Here is a 25033-nt window from a genome sequence, read left to right as displayed (position 1 = left end):
GGTGAGTCTGTGACCATCATGGTGGGGAGCGTGGCAGCAGGCAGGCGGGTATGGCCCTGGAGCAGCAGCTGAGAACTTACATCCTTGCACAAGTAGAAGGCAGACAGAGCTAACTGGGCATGGCAGTAACACAGGCTTTTACAACCTCAAAGTGACACACCTCCTCCAAAAATTCACACCCCCTAATCCTTCCCAAACAGTTCCAACAACTGATGACCAAATGCTCAAATACATGGATCTATGGAGGTCGTTCTCATTCAAACCACCACATGGCCTTTCTCTCTTCCCTTAGAGAGTCACCGGGGTTTAGTCATCAATGACCTACTCTACTCTGCTTCCCAAGGGCCATAAGTCTGAGCACAATAGTTGGATTCATTTCCCTTCTCTTAATATACTAACATAAAATTTTGAATCTTAAATTCCTGCGCGAGTCCACAGAGAAAATGATCAAGTGGCCTGTTATCTCCTGACTTTGGAGGGGACACCCCTGATGGAACCTTATGAAACAAATTTGTGTGTGGATTTCAAAGGGACAGAGTTAGGTAGAGATTGAGGAGCAACCAAGAGTCAGAGATAGAAGGCAGAGGAAGTCAGAAAGTGGTTATATAATTCACACACACACACACACACACATACACAATGGGGGAGGGCGAGAGATAAAGAGATGGGGGAAGAGAGGGAAGGGGAGAGGAAGAGGGAGGGAGAAAAGGGTAGAGAGCCTAGGGAGGGTCTGAAGTTACCCTCTTTAGTCCATCGTCAGGAGACTGAGTTGGGAACCTTGGACCTTGATCCTTCCCACTGCTTCTTTAATTTGGCCCCCACCCCCATTCCTCATACATCCGTCCCACCCACCCTGGAATCCACTGCATTCCTCTCTGTCCCCATAGCTCTGGGGAGGCTCTGTATTCTTATCTTTCAGCATGTAACCTTTTGGTCTGGCTTCTTTCCCTTAGCACAACACCATGTGTATGATTGCATACATCAACACTAGCCCCTTTGGATCTCTGAGTGGCATTTCCCAGTACAGATGAGCCACAGTTATTCTAACTGTTCACCAGTCAGGTGATGCACATGACTTCTACTTGCTAAATGAATATTCCATTCTATGGATATCCAAAACCTCAGGTAGGTGGCCTCAACAGTTCTATGTGTGTGTGCACGTGTGCACACACGTGTGTTTAACATTTTAGGTTGTTCCTTTATCATAAGTAGCTGTTAAATAGACATCTTTATATACATATCTCTGTATAGCATCTATATATGTATTTATATCTTTATATACTGTACATGTATCTGAAGCTCTTAGCAAGCATGTATTGTGTCATTCATTTATTTATTTATTTTATTATGTATACAATATTCTGTCTGTGTGTATGTCTGCTGGCCAGAAGAGGGCACCAGACCTTATTGCAGATGATTGTGAGCCACCATGTGGCTGCTGGGAATTGAACTCAGGACCTTTGGAAGAGCAGGCAATGCTCTTAACCTCTGAGCCATCTCTCCAGCCCGTATTGTGTCTTTTAAAACAGGAACATACAGAAAATAGAAAATACAGCTGCTTCCAAAAATATATTTAATTATATGAGATTATACCACACTCCAGGTCTCAGTGTTTTGTATTATTATCAAAATAAGAAACAATAACTTTAATTCTGTGGCAAATTCTGCCTGGTAAGCAAGACTAGCTAAATGCCTTGTTTTTTGCATTGGGAGCATAAGTCTAACGGGATTACCGCCTGGCTACATTGTTTTCCTAGAAGAAAGTGTCTTTAGACAGTGGGAGCCCTTGGCCTAGGCAGGGTGGACGCAAGACTGGGTTCCGTTAGAACACTCTGGTGAATTTGTAGTCACACTTGAGAACTTGACGTCAAAGCTACTAAGAGAGAAATGACAAGGCTGGCATCCCTTGCTGTGGAAAGAGCTGGGCTCCCCCTCCGCAGAGAGGCTGACGCTCTGAAAGGAATGAGGAAACAGAGACAGTGTTAGCGTGTGGCATCTGCTTTCAAAATCACGCAAGCACACTACAGAAATGTTTAAATAGAACAGAAAGTTCATAAAGCCAGAAGTAAAAATTATTAATTTCCCTGTTTCCAGAGACTCACAGCTAACAATTTCAGTTGTCAAGAAAGCCACACACACACTCATGCACAGGCATGTACTCACACACGTACACATGCACACACACACACACACACACACACTAATGCACATGCACACACACACAAACACACACACACACTAATGCACATGCGCACACACACATTCTCACACATCCCTCTATGTAAAAACACGGAATGCAATTTTCTTCCTTTGCCTGACTCCACCTCTTGGACACAGTTCATGCTGGTTCACACGGAGTCAATTCATTTTTCCTTGTGTATGAATCATTATTGTACGGATGTTCAAGAGTGTTAGCCAAGTTCCTTGTTGTGAATAGTGTAACATTAGAGTTTAACTGATTAAGAAAACCCTGTTCTGACTTTAAAATACCCAGGGGAGGCCTGCCAAATCCCATTTAAACTAAAGAAGGTCTGACCTTCGCAGTTTTTGAAACCGAAATTACTGAATTCCTTTCAACCAATTAAAAAATTATAAAACCATCTTATCTTGGTTCAGAAACCAATCCCACTGCTCTGGGCTAGAAGCCAGACAACTTCCTTAGGACGCACCAGTCCCTTTTTTTAATTAGCCAATGAATGGCTCCCTCTGCTGGACATTCACTACAGCGTATTTCTGACTCAGTGCCTGTCCATGTTAGATTCATTCAAAATTGGTCCTTCCAATTTTCTCTCTCTCTTTTTTTGCCTTAAAATAATTAAACTAGCTAATATCTGGATATATTCCATTTATTTTCAACAAAATGAAATAACAGAGCAAAATGCAAGAAAGTATGAGTGTTGTGATCCAGCTGCCCTCACTCCCCCTAACCGACAGCAGAACTTTTTTGCGGTCTGTAATTGACAAGGATGTTTGTGTTCTTTCTGACCGGTGGTTTTCCACAGAAGCAGTAGAGAGGTATAAAAAGGTTTTAGCTGAGGCAAAATAAAGCTTGCTGTTCTTCCACCTGAAAAGAAGCCTCGGTGTCTCAATCCAGGCACCACCCACCAGTCTCAGCTATCCAGGCTGTGCAGGTGCTGCGTATGAGGGCCTCCCCTCATCTTTCTGCACTTCTTACTTTTTTTTTTTTTATTGAGAAGTTATGATTGGTGCTTTGGAGTTCATCTCCTCAGACCCCTGTCTTCTGTATGCCCCATTCCCAGTCACAAACTAAACATGCAGCTTTATTCTCTTTGCACTATATTTCTGTCTGTGCTAGAGTGTTGGTCTGGCATATTTGGGAGTTAAAGATGGCTGTAAAACACCATGTGGGTGCTGGGAAACAAACACAGGTCCTTCGGAACAGCAGTTGGTACTCTTAACCACGGAGCCATCTCTCTAGCCCTAAATTTTATTTTCTTAAAAAATACCAGAAGCATCTCCAAGACATGTTGTTAAGTGGTAAAAGAGCAAATCCCAGCGTCACATCTATAGCATTATTTATTATAAGTAATCTAAGAGATCTACGTCTGTTGTTTGTGTGTGCACGTCCATGAACATGTACAGATGCACACATGGACCAGGACAGGAATGTCATAATCTATAAGAACACACGAGAAAAAATAAATAAATAAATAAATAAATAAATAAATAAATAAATAAATAAATAAAAAAAAAGAACACACGAGAATATAGAAACAGTGGTCTGTCTACTTTCAGTAAGGAAGCTAAGTCGCATAGGAATCAAGAAAAAACAGTGTTCACCTCCCCGACCCTTTGGATAATTGCAAATTTTGCTTCAAGGGTGTAAATTAACTTTGAAAAGCTAGGATGAAGAAGGAATGTCTGCCGAAGTGTTGCTAGGCAAAGCATGGCATCGAGCTGTCTGGGGGAGAGCTGGCTCATCTTGTAAATGTGTGTGGAACTTGCACCCACCTAACTCAGAGATGGGGGGGGAGGCTACAGTGAAGAAACAACCTAGTCTGCAGTGAGCAACTTAAGAGATGCATGGAGAATCACGCTGCAGTTCACCTGAGTTCTGACTGACGCCCTTTACTTACGAGCTCATGACACAGTCCGGATGAGTGCTGTGGTCCACACACATTAAGAACTTCACAGGTCTAAAGGAGGAAAACAGTCCTTAGGAGATTTCCCAAATAAAAAACATTTATGGTTTTGTCTGAAAAGCGCTGGAAACACAAAATGCATCTCTGAAGATCGCAGAAGCAACTCCTTTATAAACAATACTAGGGAGGCTGGGAGTGGTGCGCACCTTTCAATCCCAACACTAGGGAGGAAGGCAGAGGCAGGGAGATCTCTGTGAGTTTGAGACCAGCCTGGTCTACACAGAGAGTCCCAGGACAGGCAGGGCTGCACAGTGAGACCCTGTCTCAACACCCTTCTCACAAAAGCTAGCATTTATCAAGTATCAGAAATTTTGGTTGTGTGTTTTATTCAGATTGTGTTGTCCAACCATCCAACCATCCAATGGAGTTGATCTTATTTTCAACTGCAATCTGTTGCAGCTAAAACTGCCCACAGTGATTCTCCCACATTCTCACAACATGGGAAACATCGTGAGTTAGCACGCTAACCTTGAACCTTTTAGGTCATCCAGACCCTTTCCACCTGCACATCCTTCTTCATTAGGAAAACCTTTTCGATGTGTGCTTTGGACAAAAGGTTGGACCTAAAACACATGAGGGATGATGGCCATGCTCTGGCTCCAGCGAAGAATGCTCAATTGCCTAGCACAACCAAGCCAGAAAATGTGAAGTCCGGGAGCACCCAAGAGGTAAGGCAAACAGCAAAGGAAATAGGAGCAGGCAACAGTGACACAGAAGTCATGAATTATGAGGCAGGCTAAGAAAATGCCTCCATCCAGATGTTGGAAAGAGTTGAGAGAAGTGGGGGTGTTACACTGCCACTCGGTGCCTGCCCTGCGATTCCCACTTAGACTCATCTACCCCACAGGGTAGTCTACTGTGCATGCATACATTTTATTAGTAGTGGGTTTTATGGTATTGCCTCACTATGCTGCCTAGGCTGGTCTTAAAATCCTGCTGGGCTCTAGTCATCCTCACACCTTGGCCTCATGGGTGCCTGGGACAACAGAAGTGATCGGTCAATACATATTTATAAAAGCTAATAGTTGTTATTGTCTTTTACCAAAGACAGGCATTGGATCTCATCAAGTCTGATCCAGTGTGGTATTAGCAGGTTCAACCAGGAGGAGCGAGTCTCAGTGGGTTGATAAGGCTCCACCAAGAACCCTGATGTGAACTCCAGCTGACACAGGACAAAAGGTGACTCCCCTGAATTCTGGGGGTTGGGAGACCCTTCCCTACATTTATGTTGACCTTTGTGTGGTTAGCCTTTGCAGTTTTGCTTCTTTGCTACCCAGGAGCAATAGAAAAACCTTAACAGAATAGCAGCCAGCAGGAGCTAAGTGAAGCTTGGAGTCCGAGAACCAGCAGTGAGCTGAAGTGGGGATCACAGGAGAGAGAAAGAAAAAGGCTGGGACCCAGAACAGCTGTGATGGGGAGGAGGCTTCTGGGCCTGGACTGACTGACACAGTGGTGATTGGAGAAAGAGACTTTCTAGAGCGTTCTTGAGCCAGAGAAAAGAGGTGGTAACTCTGAAATCTGTAGCCACAGCTGTCCCTATCACTGAGCTGTAATACAGTAAGAATTGTCTATTAAGATGCATTTCTATTAACAGTGTTTTGACTCAGGAAGGAACATTACTAGGGGGTGCTGGAGGATATATGCTTCAAGGCTACACCAAGTTGGGTTCAAAACCCAACTTTGACCTTGCGTATTGACCTTGGACCAGTCATTTAACCTCTGTAGCTCATCTAAAAACAGACAAGCTTTATAGCCCAAAGACAGATAAAACTAGTTCATGACACTACAAATCTAGCCAGTGATTATCACAGAAGCAGACACCTGTGCCAAGAGGGAGCCTGGCGGACACCCAGGTGCAGGTTGTATTCTTCTACTTCATCCCTGAGGGCTGCAGCAGACTGAACTTGATCATGCAACGTTGTATGTAAATCTGTAATTTTCCTGTATGTGGGCCAGATGTCCAGAAGAGTGTATTTGCTTAGTTTTACTTTTGAAAGTGGATGATAGATAGCGCCTAAACTTTGCATTTGTGTGAGCATGAGCAACAATGAGCAAAAGGGCCTGGAACAGGGATGGCATGACCCTCCTAAGAGGTTTCAGGCTCTTAGGAGAAAGACAGTGCTCATACAACTCTATGCTCCTGGTGCCATCTCCACCCAGCACACCCATTAGTGTCTAAGAAAGCCTGTCAAGGTTGAATTTGAGCCCCTGGAAAACCATTAGGCCTGAACGCTTAAGAGCTGAGGTTGGTGGTGCACACATTTACTTTCAGCACCCAGGAGGCAGAGGCAGGTGGAGTTCAAGGTCACCCTGGTCTACAAAGTGAGTTCCAGGACAGCCAGGGCTATATAGAGAAACCCCGTCTTAGAGAGAGAGGGAGGGGGAGAGATGGGTTAGAGAGGAATGGAGACAGGGATTCTGAGTTCAGGGGAGGATCACACCTACCCCAGGCTTAGAGCCAAGATTTGCTAATGCCTGTGTAGGAAGGCCCTCGATGACACCTGAGGCAAAGCGTACAAAGTGTGGGTCACAGTGTCTCAACAAACAGCAGCTGTTATGATTTTTCATACTGTCTGTGGCCAAGACCTATCTATCAAGCGCTCATCTCAGTAGTTTCTGTCCTGTGTTCTAAGATACGGAAACCACAGCCCTTGATCTCCAATTCCATCACGCATCCACCGAGGCTGGATAATAAGTAAATGATAAATTTCTGCTTTTAGCATCCCCCAACTGTACTTAAAAGGGACTCAGAAAGGTTCTTCCTGCCCACACGTCCATAGGCAACCCAGAAGTGGCATCCCTGGCCTTTGGAGTGGATTCCTGAGAAACCAACCCTTTGAATGGGTTTACTCTTTCAAAGTGGTTATACATAGCGCCACCTACCGGTAATCATCGATACAATTGTGCTGGAACCCCAGAGCCTCCAGTCTGTCTTCCAGAATTTTCACACTGCCTTCGCCACAGGATTCCCTAAAACACAGATCAATGTATCTTTTAAACAAACAAATTAAAGAAGAAGGAAAACGTAGTAAAATCTGTTTCAGTGTCAACCAAAGATCTTTCGGCCACTTCCTAATGTTCTTCTTTCAAAGGGAACACGGAAAAGCTTCTGGTTCAGGAGCTGTGACTTCTGGGAAACCTACACAGTCAAGCAGAGCGATGAGGCGGCAGGGTTTGGCAATATTCTCATCCATGCAGTATCAGGACTCTGAAGAATCTGGCCCAGCTCCCCTCTGAAACTTCCACATGGGTGTAAAACTGGCTGTGGGCTCATCGCCAAGCTTCTGAAGTAAATGGCACTATTTAAGCCACAGGGTAGAACAGTTTGCAAACCAGGAGCCAAGAAAGTGGGGAAGTTATCTTAGGGTGCTTGGCAGTGGCGTTCATTCATGAACAAAAAAAAAAATGAGTTCCACCCTTGCTTATATATAAACTCAGGTAGTTTCTGCGAAGATGGAGCTCCGCAAAGTTTTGGTCCTCACCGCTTAGCCAGCACCTCATTACAGAAGTGGTTGCTCCGTGCAGAGCAAAGGCTTCATCACAGAGCACTGTGCTGATTTTGAAAACCCTGGTGAGGGTATTGAGCATTCAAGAGATATGAAATTGGCTTTGACGGTCACGGATGTGTAAGAAACTCTACCTGAAGCTCCCACGCCACTCCTAAAGATCAGCATGGCATCTGGCTGGCAGTACACTGGCATTCCTTACAGTCAGCCTTCACTACCAGCCACATTAGAGACAGAAGGCTGGCAGGTCCCTAAAGCTAAGTGCAAAGCGGCCCTGATTAGGTCATAGCCAAGCAAAGCAAGACCGCACAGCTACCACCCCAAGCCCCACAACTTACACAATGGGTCCCCCAACTTCATGCATGACCCAGATCTCAATTCTTGTGATTTTATCCTTTTGTAAGTATGGGATTTCAAAGTCTGCAAAAAACCTGGAAGACAGGGAGGACATTCATTTTTTTTTCTTTGTTCTTCCACAGGGTTGAATGTGTACATGCTAGGCAAGCTCTCTGACATCAAGCCCTGTCTCCAGTCTAGGAGATCATTTCAAGTCTTAACACAGCATGATCGCTCTCCATTTGGGCTGTTAGTTTATTTAGATATTAGTTATTTTTAAAAGTTTCTAGGAAAGTCGGGTGTGGTGGCGCACACCTTTGAACCAGTGAAATAGAGGTGAGTGGATCTTCTTGAGTTTGAGGCCAGTCTGGTCTACTTAGTGAATTCCAGGACAACCAGGGCTATTCAGAGAGACCCCGTCTCCCCTCCCTCCAAAAAGGTATCTACAGTTCCTTTTACATTTTGTGTACATGCCCATATTCATGTGTGTGAGGGAGCACACACATGTGTGTATGTGCATATGTAAGCCAGAGTACAACATTGGGGGCTGTCCAGTCTCTCTGGCCTGGAACTGGTCAAGTCGGCTAGGCTGGAACAGAGAGTACCAGAGATCCGCTTGTCTGCCACCCCAGCTCTTGGATTACAAATGTGTCATCACCCCCAGATTTTCCACCTGGATTCTAGGTATCAGACAGAGGCCCTCGTGTTTGCCAGGCAAGCACAACCGCTGACCTATATCCCTCCGGCTGCTCTTCTCACCTCTGCATTTGGATCCCCGCTCGTGACTTTGCAGCTCTTAATTAATGGTTCAAGTGTAGAGACCTGGCTCTAATTATCACATTTGCCACATCACTCGACTGTTTCTCTTTACCGGACTTTACAAAAGCAAGCGTTAAATTAGTCCTGGGGTCGTGCAGTTCTTACCCTTTCACGGGATAGGCTCCTGTGGGCTCTGAGCCATTCAGCATGACATTGATCACCCCAGAACTGTCTCTTGAATACTGCAAGAGGAAATACACTTTTGAGGAAATGAAGTGATGTCTCGTGTGAGTGTGTGTGCTTTTAAAGCAGCTTTAGATTTTCTTTTAAAATTGAAGTTTTCAGTCGGGGGGGGGGCATTGGCATTTTACAAGGCTAGTAGAGATGCAGATCACCTTGGAAGTCCCTACTTGGAGTCCCCCACTCAATAATCCCACGTTTGGTACCTTAGGCTAAGGATATGACACGGAATGCATGGCATTCTGTCAGATAGATTAAACTAGGCTGAGCTGACGTGACACACAGACTCCACACCACACTGCAGCGGCTTCACAGGAAGATTTACTATACTCCCACTGGACATTCACCACAGGCTCTTGGTGATTTAGCCCTTGGTGTTCTTACTATGGGGAAGCCTCCACACCTGCAAAGTTGTTAACTGCCAGGGAGAGAGAAGAGCCGGTGGCCTGGCTTACCGGTCACAAACGTCACTTGCATCTCATTGGCCCATGCAAGTCACATGTACATAACTGCATGAAAAATAACCGCACAGAGCAGTACAAGCCACAGGTGCAGAAAGTGAGCCAGCTGTCTTTGACAAACAATACAGAGTCCCACCGCAAACACTGCACACAAGCAAGCACACTGCGGCATGGTTCGCAAGGCCAAAACATGCTCACCAGCTTGGCACTGCAAGGGTTTGGTGCACAGTTCCCACTACGTGCCAACATAAAACCAAAGTCTGGGTTATTAACATGTCACTAGCAAGAATCTACAGAGGATATGCAATATCATAGGGAGTGTTTACATTCAAGCAAAGTTAGATGACATGAACAGAAGATGTGCTTTGCTATAACATAACTGAGCGCCGCTGAGGGTGTAGCTCAGACGTGCTGGCACGTAATTGGTCTTGAGTTCAGTTTCTGGTATCAATAAACAAACAGTTAAGTAAGTGGGAGTCTAGGTAGCCTTGTTCCCAGAGCTCTAGTTCAGTGCGCGTAATTTCCCTCTTAAATGATGGTTCTAGAATAAAGGGTAGGTGGTGGTGGATTCCGTGTCACTGAGCCTCGCAGGACAGGTTTGCTCACTAAGAAGAGGACACCTGATACCAGGAGCTCCAAAGCAGAGGCACGTTTTGTGCCATTTGTCTCCAGCTGCTTCCGAAAGGTACGAACAGTAGGAGTTAGGTCTCCAGAGGCTGACATCTGTAACCTCTGTGTTAAAGGGTAGGTAGCATTTGGGTGGCAGGAACATCTCACTTGTCTTCCTCTGCCTTGTCATTCTCTATCTTGAGCAGGGACAGCACCGACAGTGGGAAAAACCTGCAAAGAGTGTGGGAACGCATGCAGCAAAGGCATAGCCAACAGTGGCTGAAGATTCAGTCTCTGGAGCTGGAGAGGCTGTTTGCGAATCCTGGTTCACCTGCTGATTATGATCTTAAACTTGGGAAAGTCTGCTGCAGTCTTTGTAATGAATGTTCCAAGTCTGAATAAACAGCTACCTCAAAGGATTGTAAAGATGAAATGTTTAAAGTCATAGCAACATTTAGCCTGGAGGTGTAGTTCATGGTAGGACCTTTGCTGGATATCTGCCAAGCCCTAAGTTTGATCCCCAGCACCACAAATAATAATAATTGACAACAATATTTATTGACTACTTATGAGGTTCAAGCCATGTTGTTACTATACTGGACTGGCTTTGCTCCTGCTTCAACCACCTAGTATTTTCTAAGGGCTTAAAAATTAGAGGCACTGATACTAGTTTCCAATAAGAAAACCCAATTGGAGTATGCACTTTAAAGTTAAGCAGGTTCACAGTGGCATGTATTACGATTCTTTTTTTCTATGTCTGTTTTGTTGGTTTGCTTGCTTGCTTTTGAGACAGGGTTTCTTTGTGTAGCCTTGACTGTCCTGGAACTAGCTCTGTCGACCAGGCTGGCTCCGACTCACAGAGATCTGCCTCTATCCACCTCAAATGCAGCTTTAGCACCTATTTGCAGGGTTCTCTCTCTTTTCTAACGATTTATTTATTTTTGTTTTATGTGTTTTATTTTGTTTTATGTGTGTTTTGGGTGTTTTGCCTGCATGTATATGTGAGGGTGTCAGATTGACGAGAGCTGGAGTTACATACAGTTGTGAGCTGCCATGAGGGTGCTGGGACTTGAGTGTGGGTCCTCTGGGAAAGTTGCCAGTGCTCTTAACTGCTGAGCCATCTCTCCAGCCCCTTACAGTTTTTTTTACAGACAGTGTCGGTATGACACCTGTATAGGAGCATTAAGCCTTCCAGTCTCCAATAAGAAACTTGGGCAGCTACTGGAGCCTGTATTTCAGATGAAGCCCTGGGAAAGCAGGAACAAACACTGCTCACACTGGAGCTGGCAGGGGCACACAGTGCTCCGCATGAGGCCTTATGCTTGCAGAGGGTCCTTTGCTTAGCCCTGGTGGAAGGTCCACCCAATCAGTGGACCCAGTGAACACTGGGAGAGCAAAGTAGACAGTGGCGATGGGAGGCAAGGACACATCACTTCTGAAAGAGGAGTAGCGGAAGTACCCTGTCCTTTATTTACTTCTTGATCAGCGTGATTGACAGTTAATCATCAGCACTTAGCTATAGACTGAATTCTCGTTATTTCTAATTTTTACTCCAATGCTTGAGGCAGGGAATGTAAGCTATGTATGACATCATTTTTTATAGCTACTGAGAGCCACCGTCAACTCTGTGGCAATATCCTCTGAAATACTTTAGGAACATTTCTGTGGCGCCAGCTTATTGAGAACCTACCGGCTCTTCTGTCATTAATGACGCTCTGTGGACATCTCTGATACCCACATCTAAGTCTATGTGCCCCAGGCTCTTCTGTAAAGTAGAGATTGCTCCCATTTTACACAGCACTATGAAGTGCCATGACTTTGAAGCACTGCACACAATCGCGGTGCGCCAAGAATGCTGACAACGCACTAACCCCATGTATGGCTAACGCTTGCCAAACGTTTTTCTCTGCGCCAGCCACTGCATTAAGTATTTTATCTTTTTAAACCCTCACATCTTTGTGGGGCAGGGAAAAGGAGTCAGAGAAATCATGACAGTGGAAAGGGAGACTCGCCGAGATGAGGTAGCAGCCTGGGATCCAGTTCATAGAATCCACGCAAGCTCCACCCTCGCTCGCCCTTCCCAGGATTACCTGCATGGATGCCCTCTTCCAGTAGGAGTCCACGGCATTGTTTTCACAGTCTTCTGACGTGGGGCAGGACTGATAATCAAGTCCTGGGGGGAAAGTACACAAATGCATTTCATATTGGAAATGCATTAATGGGAAGTATTTGCTAATTCCATATTCGGTATAGGTTCAGAACAATGAGCACAATGCATTTACTGTCTCAAGCCTCATTTTCCCCTCTGGGAAATAAAGAAATGAAAGTAGAGTCCTGCTGGATTAGACTCATAAACTCTGAGATCAGATTGTGAGACTACACGGCTTACTGGATTGTACATTCCTAAGCCGTTTCCTTAATCAAGCCATGCCTCAGTTTCCACACTTGCCAAAAGGATCATAGATAGATCATTATTGCGTGAACTCTGGAATTAATGTGTCTAAATATATGTAACAGTCTACAGCAAAGGTAAGGACACTCTGCCCATTATTATTATCCATTACTATAGATGTCACCTACCTCAGAGGATTTGGGAAGGATTACATAAGATGAACATATATGAAAATAAGCAGCATCAAAGGTAAATCTGCAGGTAAGCGGGGCCATTACTTTCTGGCGATGTAGGCAAAAGTCTTACCAGAGGCATTTTCCTGTCGACACCAGCTCAGGAAATCTCCAACCTTGCCATACAGAACATCGCAGAGGGGCATAAGGCGACGTGTGTTCTCTGCAAAGCTGGTAACCAGTAGGTGGTTATTCTCCCAGAATAGCGACTGGTGAGACCGAACCAGGAGCGAACATGGGAAAGAAAATGAAAACACGTTGCAGTTGTCACCAAGACAAATCAGCACCCGTTCCTCATGGAACTGGGACCTGCTGCCAGCCTCTGCTTTCTTTCTCCTTGTCGCTACTGCCCGTTTGGAGAGTGCGGCCTCTCTCCTCCTTGTATTGCACACACACACACACACACACACACACACACACACACACACACACGTAGAGCAGTGCTTCTCAGCCTTCCCAATGCTGCTGCCCTTTAATACAGTTCCACATGTTATAGCGATCCCCATGAGTGAAATTAATTTCATTGCTACTTTGTAACTGTAATTTCGCTACTGTTAGGAATCGTAATGTAAATATATTTTGGAGACAGAAGTTTGTGAAACGGGTTGCAACCCACAGTTGAGAACCACTGCCATAGACAGTAATGACATATTTTCCCAGTAGTCTGAAATACGTGTACCACTGGTAAGATCCCTGCATTGAAAAGGATTAAGAGACCAGGGCTGGAAGCCTAGCTCTGACCCATGCTAGTTGTGTGATTTTGAACATGGCGTTTCATCTCCCTGTGCCTCGGTTTAGAAAATAATAGAAGCTTTAGCCTCGTGCTGTAGCTGTGGTTAAGACGGGATGCAATCGTGTGATGCCCTCCCTAGAATGCACAGTGCTTCAAAACACCTCACTCTTTACAGCACACCGGGCTCCTTCCAGGGTAAATCACATCTTCATCCAGAACAGGTAACAAGATTCCTGGCGGCTGTCTCATCTGGTCCTCAATAGTCCAGTTTCTTCGTAGACTGGATGGGCTGTAAGAACTGTCTTTTTACTTGGTATCTCTAACCCTTAATACAACACTGGGAACACAGATTTATTGAGTTTATCAACTAGCTCACTAAACCTCAGAGAGATGTACAATTTTAAATTATACATCTGCTTTTTATCAACAAAGAAGCAGAAAATGCAGCATAAACTTAAACATTAGTTCTTGGTCGTATCCGAGGTGGTTGTCCTTACCTTGTCTCTAGGAAGGGAGTGCCTGGAGAGGTTGATGAAGAGGTCATAGTCCGAGGGACGCACAGAGCAGGGGTCCTTGTCTAGCACCGCCTTGAAGGCCTCCCAGATGGCTGTGCAGTTTTGGTGCCTGTGCAAAAGTGCCAGTCAGGACTGCGGAGACACTTCAGAAGGTAAGGCTCTTGTGGTGGGAGCATGCGCACCTGAACTCAACGACCCCAACCCCCCACCCCCTCCTGTCCATGTGTGGCTGCCTGTACCTCTAACCCCAGCATTGCATGAGACAGAAACAGGAAGATGACCGGGGCTTGCTGTCTGCCAGGCTAGCTCTAGCTTTGGGACTAGACGCTGATAGAGTCAGAAAATTACAGAGCAGGACACCCAGTGTTCCCCTCTGGCTTCTGTGTGGGCACAGGGACATCACACACACACACACACACACACACACACACACACACACACAAGTTACAAAGAGAAAACCCAAAGGGCACGATAATGCACTGTGACGCATTTCCTCTCTGAGAGGAAAAGCAGAGTTTTCCAGTTCTAAGTAATCTATTTTTTTTTCCCCTAGGCTCACAGCATAGGCAGAAAAGGGCACAGAGGGAAGCATAGCTATAAACTGACAATTTCTTTCCTTTTCTTTTTTGTTTTGTGTTTTTGTTTGGTTAGTTCTGGGGGGGGGTTGTTGTTGCTGCTTTGTGTTTTTGAGACAGGGTTTCTCTGCGTAGCCTTGGCTATCCTAGAACTCACTCTGTAGACCAGGCTAGCCCTGAACTCAGAGCTCTGCCTGACTCTGCCTCCTGAGGGCTGGGATTAAAGGCAGAAGGTGACAATTTCAATAAACTGTGCAGCCTCTGGTTTTCAGATGTGTGTGTGTGTGTGTGTGTGTGTTGTGGATGTACTGGGCATGGATCAAGGGTCATGCTGTCAGGTGTTCTACCACTGAGCCACATATCTTGCTTTTGTCTATTCTTTTAGACACAAGAGGGGTGCGGCTCTCTGGATCCAAGAGGCTGGGTCAGGAGGAAGACAGAAGTGGATGGAAGGCAAGTGCTGGGAGTGGCTTCTTCTGCCTCAGCAGAAGGTACTCCAGGGACAGTTTCACTCCTGGGGTACAAACCACCTTTCGACATCACTTCCTATGCAATGATCATTTTTTTTCTTCCCCGGTGTGAGAGATGACTATCCCCACTCCTTAGTTCTCTTTCCTCCCCCTCCCTCCCTCCCTCTCCCTTTTCCCCTCCCACTCGCCCTCCCTCTCCACTGAAATGCATAACAATTAAATACACCTGGCACGAGAAAGGGACATTATATCAACTCCAAAAGCGGGACCAAAGGAGGAAAACATTTCAGTAGGGCGCAAGACAGAGGAAACCAGAGTCCTCTAGCCGCTCATCCTAATGACACTCAGCGGCTCTCTCTCCATCCCCTTTCTTCTTCAGTGCGGACAGACACTAAACTTGGGGCATCCTCTGGCAAAAGACACCTCGTGAAGGGGCCCTAAAGGAGATGGGAGTTTGAAGGACGTGAGGGTTTCAGGCACAAGGAGAAAAAACTTCAGGGCCTCTATATTAGAGTCCCTGAAGTTCCCAAAGGGCGCGGACATCAGCAGTTGTTAGAGACCTCTGTTAGCTGGCAAGGCACAGACACTCAAATTCACCTCTAGACTGGTATTTGTGTTGGCGCGCATACCTCTCTCATCTCTACACTCGCAGGACAGTCTCATCTGCACTCTCCTCCTGGGCCTGGAGATCCCATCCACTCAGGCCCCTATCTCTGAGATTACTTGCATAGAGACCCACAAGTTCCCCTGTCTGACTTTCCAAAGCCCCTTTATCTCCCTTTTCACTTTTTAACTTAGCGCTCACCCGGGCTGGAGACTCAGCAGTGTGGTGTACTCTGCACAGCGACCCAGGAAGATGCTTTGCAAATGCGGCGTGGTGCCGGCCCCGCTCCATCGCGCTGCGGCAGCTCTCGCCCCCAGAAGTAGTGACAGCAACAGGGACAGCCACGGCCACAGAGACAACGACCATCCCTGGGCAGCCATCAAGCAGACTGATTCCACCAGTAGGCGACCTGCTGAGCTCCTCCCATTTTGTCTCTGCGGCGGAGGCGGTTCCCCTTAGATGACTACTAGCTTCCTGGAAGCTCATCCTAACACCTCTGCAGTCCCGTCTTCCGTGCCCCCCCCCCCCCACAACCCCATTCCCCTTCCTCTTCTGTTCCGACAGACACTAAACATGAGGCACCTCCAGGAGGGATCCCAAAGGAGACGCGGGTTTGAAGGGCGTGCAGGTTTCATACATAAGAGGAAAAAACTTTTCTGGTTTACATGGCCACACCCTTGACAGATGTCCTCTTTCCCAAGGGCCAAACGTGGGTGAATTTTGTTTGTTTTCAGGACACACGCGCGCGCGCGCACACACACACACACACACACACACAGAGAGAGAGAGAGAGAGAGGGAGAGAGAGAGAGAGGGAGAGAGAGAGAGAGAGAGAGAGAGAGAGAGAGAGAGCGCAACCACCCATATGTAAGCACCGAGCAACTTAAACCCAGTTCCCGTTCACACTATCCTTCCTAGCTGGGTTTATAATTACCTTCGGTTTCTAGATGAGAAAACTTGGGAAAGTTAACTTCTCGGCCAGCTCAGTTCCACTCCCAGGTAACCCTAAAGACAGTCTAGAGAGCTGGAGAGAAGAGATTTCCACGTGGAGTGCCAAGTCCTCTGACCTTACTTCAAAAACAGCTGCGAACTCAGACTGTTGGAACACTACTGAATACACATGAGAGATTGTGTGTGTGTGTGCGTGTGCGCACCTGTATGTGTGATTTTATTTGAATCCCTTTTTGTTGTACCCAAACCCTATATTCTCCCGTCTAGCTTTTCCTTAAGCAGAAGGTCACACAGTCCAGTGTCAGGTATTTTTGGTTCTTCAGCATCCGTCCATCTGTCCTCTCCTTCCAGTTCGCTCCCCTAGTTCTAAACAGGTGTATGGGTTGTCTCTATGTGGTTTTGCTTTGGATATCATCTTCTGGCTTTCAACTGTGGAAAAATAGGTTGTATTACCTCCCTCCTTCCCCATCCCTTATCCCATCCCTTCTTTTTTACCTTTCGTCCTCCCAGCAAGGTGTTATCACAGCTCTGTCATATGGCATTATTACGAACTTGTGAACATTATTCATGGCCGAGTGTATAGCATTTTATTTCCTTAGTACCAAGAGGTAGAGAATGACTTTTCCTGGACTCATTTTTCCCTACCCTGGGTGGGTATTCTATGCTTCCATGTGCATGGAAGGTCGCAGTCCACACTCTGTAAGTCACGCAAATTTTCTCACTCAAAACCAACAGTCATCATCCTTTTTTGGGAATATCTTGCTTCCTGTTCCAAGATGAGTGTGCTGCTTTAGGCTGTGTGACTGTCTTCCCAGTGAGCCCTCCCTCTCGGCTGTGGCCTGCACTCTCCTCTCTAGATCCCTTTAGGAAACACAATTTCTCATGGCTTCTTGAGAAGATACTAGGAAGTCTCCACATTTTTTGCATAACAGAAAATATTATGATTTTATGCATCTGATTGAGAATTGAATCTGTAGAATTTTAAATTAGAAATAATTTCCCTTCAAAGTTTGAAAACCATTTTCCTTTTATTTATCTGCCATCTCCTGCCCCAGTAGTTTGGGGGATTTTTTTTTTTATTATGTGGAGTTTGAATTTTCAGAGGTGAATTTGGGGGATGGCTTTTACTCAGTGTCTTTGTAACCAGTGGAGCCATTCACTACTTTGCTTATTATTTAGTTAATCACTTGGCTATTTATTATTAATTTACGGTACTAATGGAATTAAACGTTAGGCACCACTCATACTAGACAAGTACTCTAACCTTGAGCTATATTCCTAGCCTTCTTTTTTTTTATTGAAAAAAAAATTCCGCCTCCTCCCCGCCTCCCATTTCCCTCCCCATCTCCCTTTTCCCTCCCCCTCCTCCCACTCTTCTCCCCCTCCCTCTCCAGTCTGAAGAGCAGTCAGGGTTCCCTGCCCTGTGGAAAGTCCAAAGTCCTCCCCGCTCCATCCTGGTCTAGGAAGGTGGACATCCAAACTGGCTAGGCTCCCACAAAGCCAGAACATGAAGTAGGATCAAAACCCAGTGGCATTGTCCTTGGCTTCTCAGCAGCCCTCATTGTCCGCCATATTCAGAGAGTCCGGTTTTATCCCATGCTTTTTCAGTCGCAGTCCAGCTGGCCTTGGTGAGCTCACAATAGATCAGCCCCACTGTCTCCGTGGGTGGGTGCACCCCTCGTGGTCCTGACTTCTTTGCTCATATTTTCCCTCCTTCTGCTCCTCCTTGGGACATTGGGAGCTCAGTCCGGTGCTCCAGTGTGGGTCTCTGTCTCTATCTCCATCCATCTCCAGATGAAGGTTCTATGGTGATATGCAAGATATTCATCAGTATGGCTATAGGATAGGGTCATTTCAGGTTCTCTGTCCTCAGCTGCCCCAGGAACTAACTGGGGACATCGCCCTGGGCACCTGGGAGCACCAAGTCTCTTGCCAACCCTAAGATGGCTCCCTTAATTAAGATATGTGCTTCCCTGCTCCCCTATCCAACCTTCCTTTATCCCATTCATCCCGTTTCCCCAAGTTCTCCCCAACCTCCCCTTCTCACTTTTCTCTCCCCATCTCCCCTTTCTCCCCTTCCCCCCCTCCCCCAAGATCCCATTTTTTGCCCGGCAATCTTGTCTACTTCCCATAATCAGGAGGATAGCTATATGTTTTTCTTTGGGATCACCTTCTTATTTAGCTTCTTTAGGAGATCAAATTATAGACTCACTGACCTTTATTTATCTCTAGAAACCAATTATGAGTGAGTACATCCCATGTTCAACTTTTTGGGTCTGGGTTACCTCACTCAGGATAGTGTTTTCTATTTCCATCCATTTGCATGCAAAATTCGAGAAGTCATTGTTTTTTACCGCTGAGTAGTATTCTAATGTGTGTATATTCCACACTTTCTTCATCCATTCTTCCATTGAAGGACATCTCGGTTGTTTCCAGGTTCTGGCTATTACAAATAATGCTGCTATGAACATAGTTGAACAAATGCCCTTGTCATATGATCGCCTAGCCTTCTTTTTGCTTTTTATTTTGAGACACAGTCTCACTAGGTTAGCTCTGCTGGCCTTCAAAGCACTGTGTAGCCTGGGTAGGTCCCAAACTAGCTTGGCAGATGCACAGGGACTTCTCAGGCTTGGAAAGGAAGGAAATAGATACTTCTCCAGAGCAACCATAAATAAAAGGCTCTCAGATCTTTAGCTGAGTAAGACTGACTCTGGACTTCAGACATAAAAAAAGGGAGGGTGTTTGTGGTGTGTGTATGTGTGCATCCCACTAATGCACCACCAATAGAGATTACATACAGATTTTGCACCCCAAACCGTCTTTCTGTCCCTTTTCTCTTCAAAATGAAACAAGGCTATTCCACGTACATGGTCTCAGTCAGACCATGAAGAGCCCCCTCTCCAGCTGACATGACATTAGAGAACAATTTAGTCAATCAAAAAATATTTTTCCTGGCCCCAAACTGTACTAACAACTACTGAAAATATTTGAGTAACTGTTATACAGTCAGGAAGACTTTTCAAGAACACGGGAGAGAAAAAAAGGCTTAAATTGCCTTCAATATTAATAAAAATATGAATATCAAAGATAAAGGCTCAACAAGAAGTAAAGAACATAACAAACTCTATAACATCTTGGATATATCTAAGTTAGCATAAACTATAGAAATATAAATATTAAAAGTACTGTGAGAGAGGGCCCTGAATAAACTGAGGAACATAATTTTGGACCCTGGAAGACAAGAGGTTCTTCTTATATGGTGACAGGAAATTGAGATGGATTTTTTTCTACAATTATACAGGGAACACTTTGTATTTAAAAAATTTGTGCACTTACTTTAGATTTCCAAGACAAGCACTGAAGGCATGGTTCCTTGCTGCCTTAGTAAAGTGTAAAATGAAAAAGAAAAAACTACTAAAAGCAGAATCAGGACTGATGACTTAGGGGATTTTAAGCCTGCCCAGACTGTGAAAGATGCTGAAATTGAGGTCTACCATGAGGAATACACACTTCGGGGAGCAAAAAGAAGACAGTTGTGTGGCTGGGCATTCTTATTTGGAAATATATATTTAAAACACTTTAAACTGTGCTAAGATATACATAGAATTTATCTTTTTAGCTATCTTTAAGTATGAGCATCATTAACTTAGTTCTTGGTAAGTGTGGTGGCATGAATAGATACGACCTCCACTGACTCATGTGTTTGGTGCTTGGCCCATAAGGAGAGGCATAATTAGGAGATGTGGCCTTCTCAGAGTAGGTGCATCCTTGCTGGTGTCACTGTGGAGGTGGGCTTTGTGGTCTCATATATGCTCAAGCCATAGTCAGTGTTTCAGTTCACTTCCTGTCTGCCTTCATGCTGCCATGTCCTGCCATGATGATAATGAGCTAAACCTCTGAAACTACCGTAAGCCAATTCCAATTAAATGTTTTCCTTTATAAGAGTTGCTCATGGTGTCTCTTCCCGGCAATAGAAACCCTAACTAAGACAGGAAGTAAAAAGAAAAAAAAAAAAGAAACCTGACCCACATAGGCCCATCTGGCACCACCAGGCCTGGGTAGGCAGAGGATATCCACTGATTTACTGGGTTCTGCTGGGCCTGGGTGGATGGAGACACCCACAGGCCCACCTGGCTCTGCAAACACTAGAGAGGTAGAGGACACCTGAGATGCTCCCTTCACAGCCCTGTGGTGTGGGCTCAGCAGGAGAGACACTGAAGAGGCCCCACCCACAGTCATGCAGCGCAGGTGGGGTGGGCGCCACTCCAATGAGCATGTACATTGAGAAAAGACAGAGAAAGAGAAACGGAACGACTTGTGCACAATGGAGAGAGGCAGAACTGGAGACGTGAAGGTGGCTTATGCTGCCACCTGAGGCCACAGAGTTGCCCTGGCCCATACTACCACCAAGAGCCATGTTTGAGTCTGTGGTCCTGCAGCAGCAGAGGTCTGGGTCGATGTCTGTGGCCCGTTTTCACCGAAGGCCATGGGGCAGTCCCTGGTCTGGGATACCTTCCACCTGGGGTCATGTTGATGTCTGAGAGCTGTGCAGAGCCAGCCCCACCCCTTACAGGCTGGCCTTTGGAAAAGCTGACTCCATTCCCTGCCTGGTCAGTGTGGGAGAGCTGGTCCCACCCCTCGCCTTAGCAGAGCAGGAGAGCTGGCCCTGGTGGTGTGGGTGTAGGAGAGCGGGTGGGGTGTCCAACTCAATTACCATCAGTTCCAGGTTCAGGGTTTTGAGTTGTCTCACGCCAACATCTACCCCTTCTAAGAACTGCTGGAGCATGTGAAGGGGCCAGTCCTGCAGAACCAAAGTGGCTGGATCTCCACAACACAGGACAACAACAGGACATCTGAGAGGAGTCCAAAAATCCAGTATTGCTAGTATAGCAGAAGTCAGGGCCCTCAAACCACACCAATGACTCATTGCAATGAACAGTTGCAAGTAAAACTTTTTGGGCAAAAGGGCAGACTGAGTGACACACCTTGACACCATGGTACACCACAACTTCCATGATGAGATATTGTTTTGCTTTCTTCCATTTTTTTAATTTTTATTTTTTCTTTGGGGGAGGTTGCAAGGGCACAGGGTAGATATGGAGGGATAGGGAGATGAGTGGGGTTGGGGTGTAGGATATGAAATTTGCAAAAAAAATCAATAAAAATGTTTCCGAAAGTCTAGTCCTAACAGTGGATGTTTTGAAGAGTGGTATTCCCACTCTCAGAAAACAAAGACAGTGCAGGGTTGTTTCGGGAAGATCTATGGAAGCGGCTCTCCTTGCAGCGGAGTGAATCATTGTGACCCACAAAGTGTTTACGGCTGTTAGGCTGAGAAACACGAAGTAGGACTGAAGAAACAAAGAGAAAGAAACTGTTTTAAAAATAGACCTGAAAGGGGGGGGGGGCAAGCAGGGAGGAAGGCAGTTGTGCTATCAAAACTCTGCAAGCGGGAAACAGACTATTAAGTTCATTCCAGGACAGTTACTTGTTACCCTTCGTAAAAACTGATGGCTTCGAATGAAGTCACAGGTATAGAGGGCACAGATAAGAATCACAGGCTAGGGGCTGGAGAGATGGCTCAGCGGTTAAGAGCATTGCGTGTTCTTCCAGAGGACCCGAGTTCAATTCCCAGCATCCACATGGTGGCTCACAACCATCTGTAATGAGGTCTGGTGCCCTCTTCTAGCAGGCATATATGCAAACAGAATATTGTATCCAAAATAAATAAATAAATAAATATTTAAAAAAAAAAAGAATCACAGGCTATTCCTAGACTTTGAACCTGACGGAGTTTGTCTGGGTAGACTTTGGACATGAATGACTGTCTGGTGACTGGCTTGCCTTCCATTTTCTTCCTTTGTGGCGGACAGAGTCCATGGACATCACCTGACACCTGCCTCGTTCATTCCTGAGCACAGGTCTTGGTCTTTAGTTTTACAAGTGCACAGGAAACCTTGGCCCAGAATGTAGTATGATCAGAGCTACATCTGTTTGTAAGTTAGGCAGTTCACATCCATCCCATGCGTCCCACGTGCCCCCAGAGCTGGGCTACAGACACATCGGCACACCTGGATTTTACCAGAGAACCAGAGATCCAAACTCATGTCTTCATAATTACACAGCAATGATTTACCCATTGAGTGGTCTCGCCAGGCCGTTATTTTCCTGGGATGTCTCTAGGGAAGACATCTCTTATTCATTACTTTGGTTGTCTCCTTACAGGAACATTCTTAACATGAACGAAAATACCTCCATTCAGAGGACCTGAACTGTCCATGAATGCCAGCCATTCACAGATAGTTATTTTCTAATACTATATTTAAAGCAAAAACAGGTGTGTGCGTTATCCTTACTTTCAATAGAATATAAGGGCTGCAAAATCCAGCATTGCAATAAGGGTAGATGTGGGAGAAGTGGGAAGTTAGAATTCACTTGAGAAAGACATACTATGTAATACAATTTGCTTAATCAGCGGCATCATGAGGCTACAACAGTAGGCGTTGCCATTTCAGATTCTTATAGTGGTTATTGGGTAAAATCAGGTAGTTATTCTGTTTGTTTGTTTGTTCTGGTAATGTCCAGGGCCTTGGACAAGCTAGAGCTGCACTGAGACTGGGGTCATATTTTTAAAAGAAGTCTAGATTTGCACACATTTACTTTGTAAATACGGCTGTAAAGCACAGACCTTAGGAAGCACTGGTTCATTTCTTCTGTGTCAAATACATATTGAACACTCTGTTACTTTTGTATCTCAAATGTCTCCAAAAAAGCTTCTGTCCTTTAACTTTATTAGATTCATTGTTGGTTGCTGTTCAATCAAGACAAAATCAGTTGATTTTTTACTAATATTGAAATTTGGCAAAAATTAAAGCTATCAGTATAACAAAAATACTAACAAAATAACATTGAACATTATGAAATGATATAAAAGGTGGGTAAGATTTTAGGTAACATGATATATGCATCTGCTCACAAACTTGTTCCAGTCTAGACCACAGGAAACTTATTATTTGCTGTATCGTTTGATCTATTTCTCTCCTTTAATATTAACTGGGTTAAGACTGAAAACTCCGCTTCACACAGGCCAGCTGTAAGTGGTAGAAACAGCAGGAACCTCTTCCTACTTGGCAAAGGAAAGTCCTCGTCTGTGCTGATGCAGTGCCCACAGACTCCAGGGCTAGTAATCATCTCCAGAGAATATGAAGAAGTTGCAAGTCACTGTCTTCTTCAGGCTTAGTTCTAGTCTTGATTTCTGGTTTTCGAAAGCAAATGGATCTTTTATGTAACTGGTTTCTTAACCCTAAGCACTGAAATTTCTCTTCTAGAAAGAAATGCTTAGAAGTTTGAGCCAGAGTAGAGAGATATAGCATGTTTTTGACTTCTCTCTAAGTGTTTTCATTAGCAATATTCTGTTCAATATGATGCACACACACATATATGCTGGAAACACACTAACTATGATTCTCATCTATCCTTGCTTGTTGCAGTAACAATTCAGCAGCTTTTAATCTCAATTCATTAAGAACTACCTAAAATGGCAGCATAATATGCCAACCTTGTTACACAAACATCATTTTAAAAACTATTTCCTAACTCTTTTGGTTAGGGTTTTTATTGTTGTGAAGACACACCATGACCATGGCAGCTCTTATAAAGTAAAACATGTAATTGGGGGTGGGTTGCTTATAGTTTCAGAGGTTCAGTCCATTCATCCTGGTGGGCAACATGGCTGGATGCAGGCAGATGTGGTGCTGGAGCTGAGAGTGCTACATCTTGCAGGTAACAGGAAATTGACTAACTAATCACACTGAGGGAAGCTTGAGAAAATGAGACCTCGAATCCTGCCCCCACAGTGACACACTTCCTCTAGCAAGGCCACACCCCTAATAGTGCCACATTTTTTTGGAGGCCTTTTCTTTTCAAACTACCACACTATATGAGATTTGTGTGTGTGTGTGTGTGTGTGTGAGAGAGAGAGAGAGAGAGAGAGAGAGAGAGAGAGAGAGAGAGAGAGAGAGAGAGAGAGAGAGAGGTGAATCTCATTCTTACATTCATAAGTTCTGTTTCCTTGGGGAAAACCAACAAACTGTGATGTGCTAGAGTCTGAGTAATTACAATTTCTGAACCAAATGTTTCAGGAAATCGGCTATTTAGTGAGCTTCCTTTAATAAGCTAAACTGTTTTTGCTGCACTTGCAATGCTTCCATTAGTACCTGTGGAATTTCTCTGGATACAAAAGCTTCCCAGTGGATCTCTCCTGGATTGTAACAAAATTATAAACACTAAATGTTCTGCAATAGTACAAATTTGAGGAGCTGTTGTGTTATCACTAAGAAGACATTCTGCTTATCTGCTGACTCATCACCAGAAATTGTACACACCAGACCCAAGCATGCTGGGAGAATTCCTCTACATCTATGCGAGATACACAGCCAGTGTGTTGACAGCAAGGCCTTCTCACTATCAGAGGGAGGGCAACTGTGTTGA

General features: G+C 45.1%; 1 protein-coding gene across 2 annotated transcripts; it reads right to left on the bottom strand.

Moving 5' to 3' along the window:
* Window positions 1-1554: 1554 nt before the first annotated feature.
* On the bottom strand, window positions 1555-16029 carry Bst1 (bone marrow stromal cell antigen 1). 2 transcript variants are annotated; one of them, XM_050150104.1, is made up of 9 exons: window positions 15798-16028; window positions 13930-14056; window positions 12773-12908; window positions 12165-12247; window positions 8930-9006; window positions 8008-8100; window positions 7047-7133; window positions 4098-4157; window positions 1555-1953 (listed from the first exon to the last, which is right to left on the bottom strand). In XM_050150104.1, exons 1-9 carry the CDS (start codon window positions 15974-15976, stop codon window positions 1848-1850), a joined length of 948 nt encoding a protein of 315 aa, XP_050006061.1. In that variant the 5' UTR covers window positions 15977-16028; the 3' UTR covers window positions 1555-1847. The 2 variants fall into 2 exon arrangements, with proteins under 2 accessions (XP_050006061.1, XP_050006062.1); XM_050150105.1 differs by lacking the exon at window positions 1555-1953 and adding an exon at window positions 2285-3637 and having other exon boundaries at window positions 15798-16029.
* Window positions 16030-25033: the final 9004 nt, after the last annotated feature.

The sequence above is a fragment of the Alexandromys fortis genome, unplaced genomic scaffold (assembly GCF_014885135.2).
Source record: "Alexandromys fortis isolate MF-2015 unplaced genomic scaffold, M_Fortis_MF-2015_v1.1 scaffold_0, whole genome shotgun sequence".
In the NCBI taxonomy this organism is placed as follows: Eukaryota; Metazoa; Chordata; class Mammalia; order Rodentia; family Cricetidae; genus Alexandromys; species Alexandromys fortis.
The sequence above is the reverse complement of the archived record's forward strand: the minus strand, read 5'-3'. Positions and strand labels throughout refer to the sequence as shown.

Excerpts from the sequence above, each read along its gene's own strand:
- Bst1 (XM_050150104.1), bottom strand. The coding sequence starts at position 15,976 with ATGGCTGCCCAGGGATGGTCGTTGTCTCTGTGGCCGTGGCTGTCCCTG. Across the intron at positions 12,248-12,772 it reads TCGACAGGAAAATGCCTCTG|GACTTGATTATCAGTCCTGC; the intron begins GTAAGACTTTTG and ends CTTTCCCCCCAG. Across the intron at positions 1,954-4,097 it reads CCGGACTGTGTCATGAGCTC|AGCGTCAGCCTCTCTGCGGA; the intron begins GTAAGTAAAGGG and ends CATTCCTTTCAG.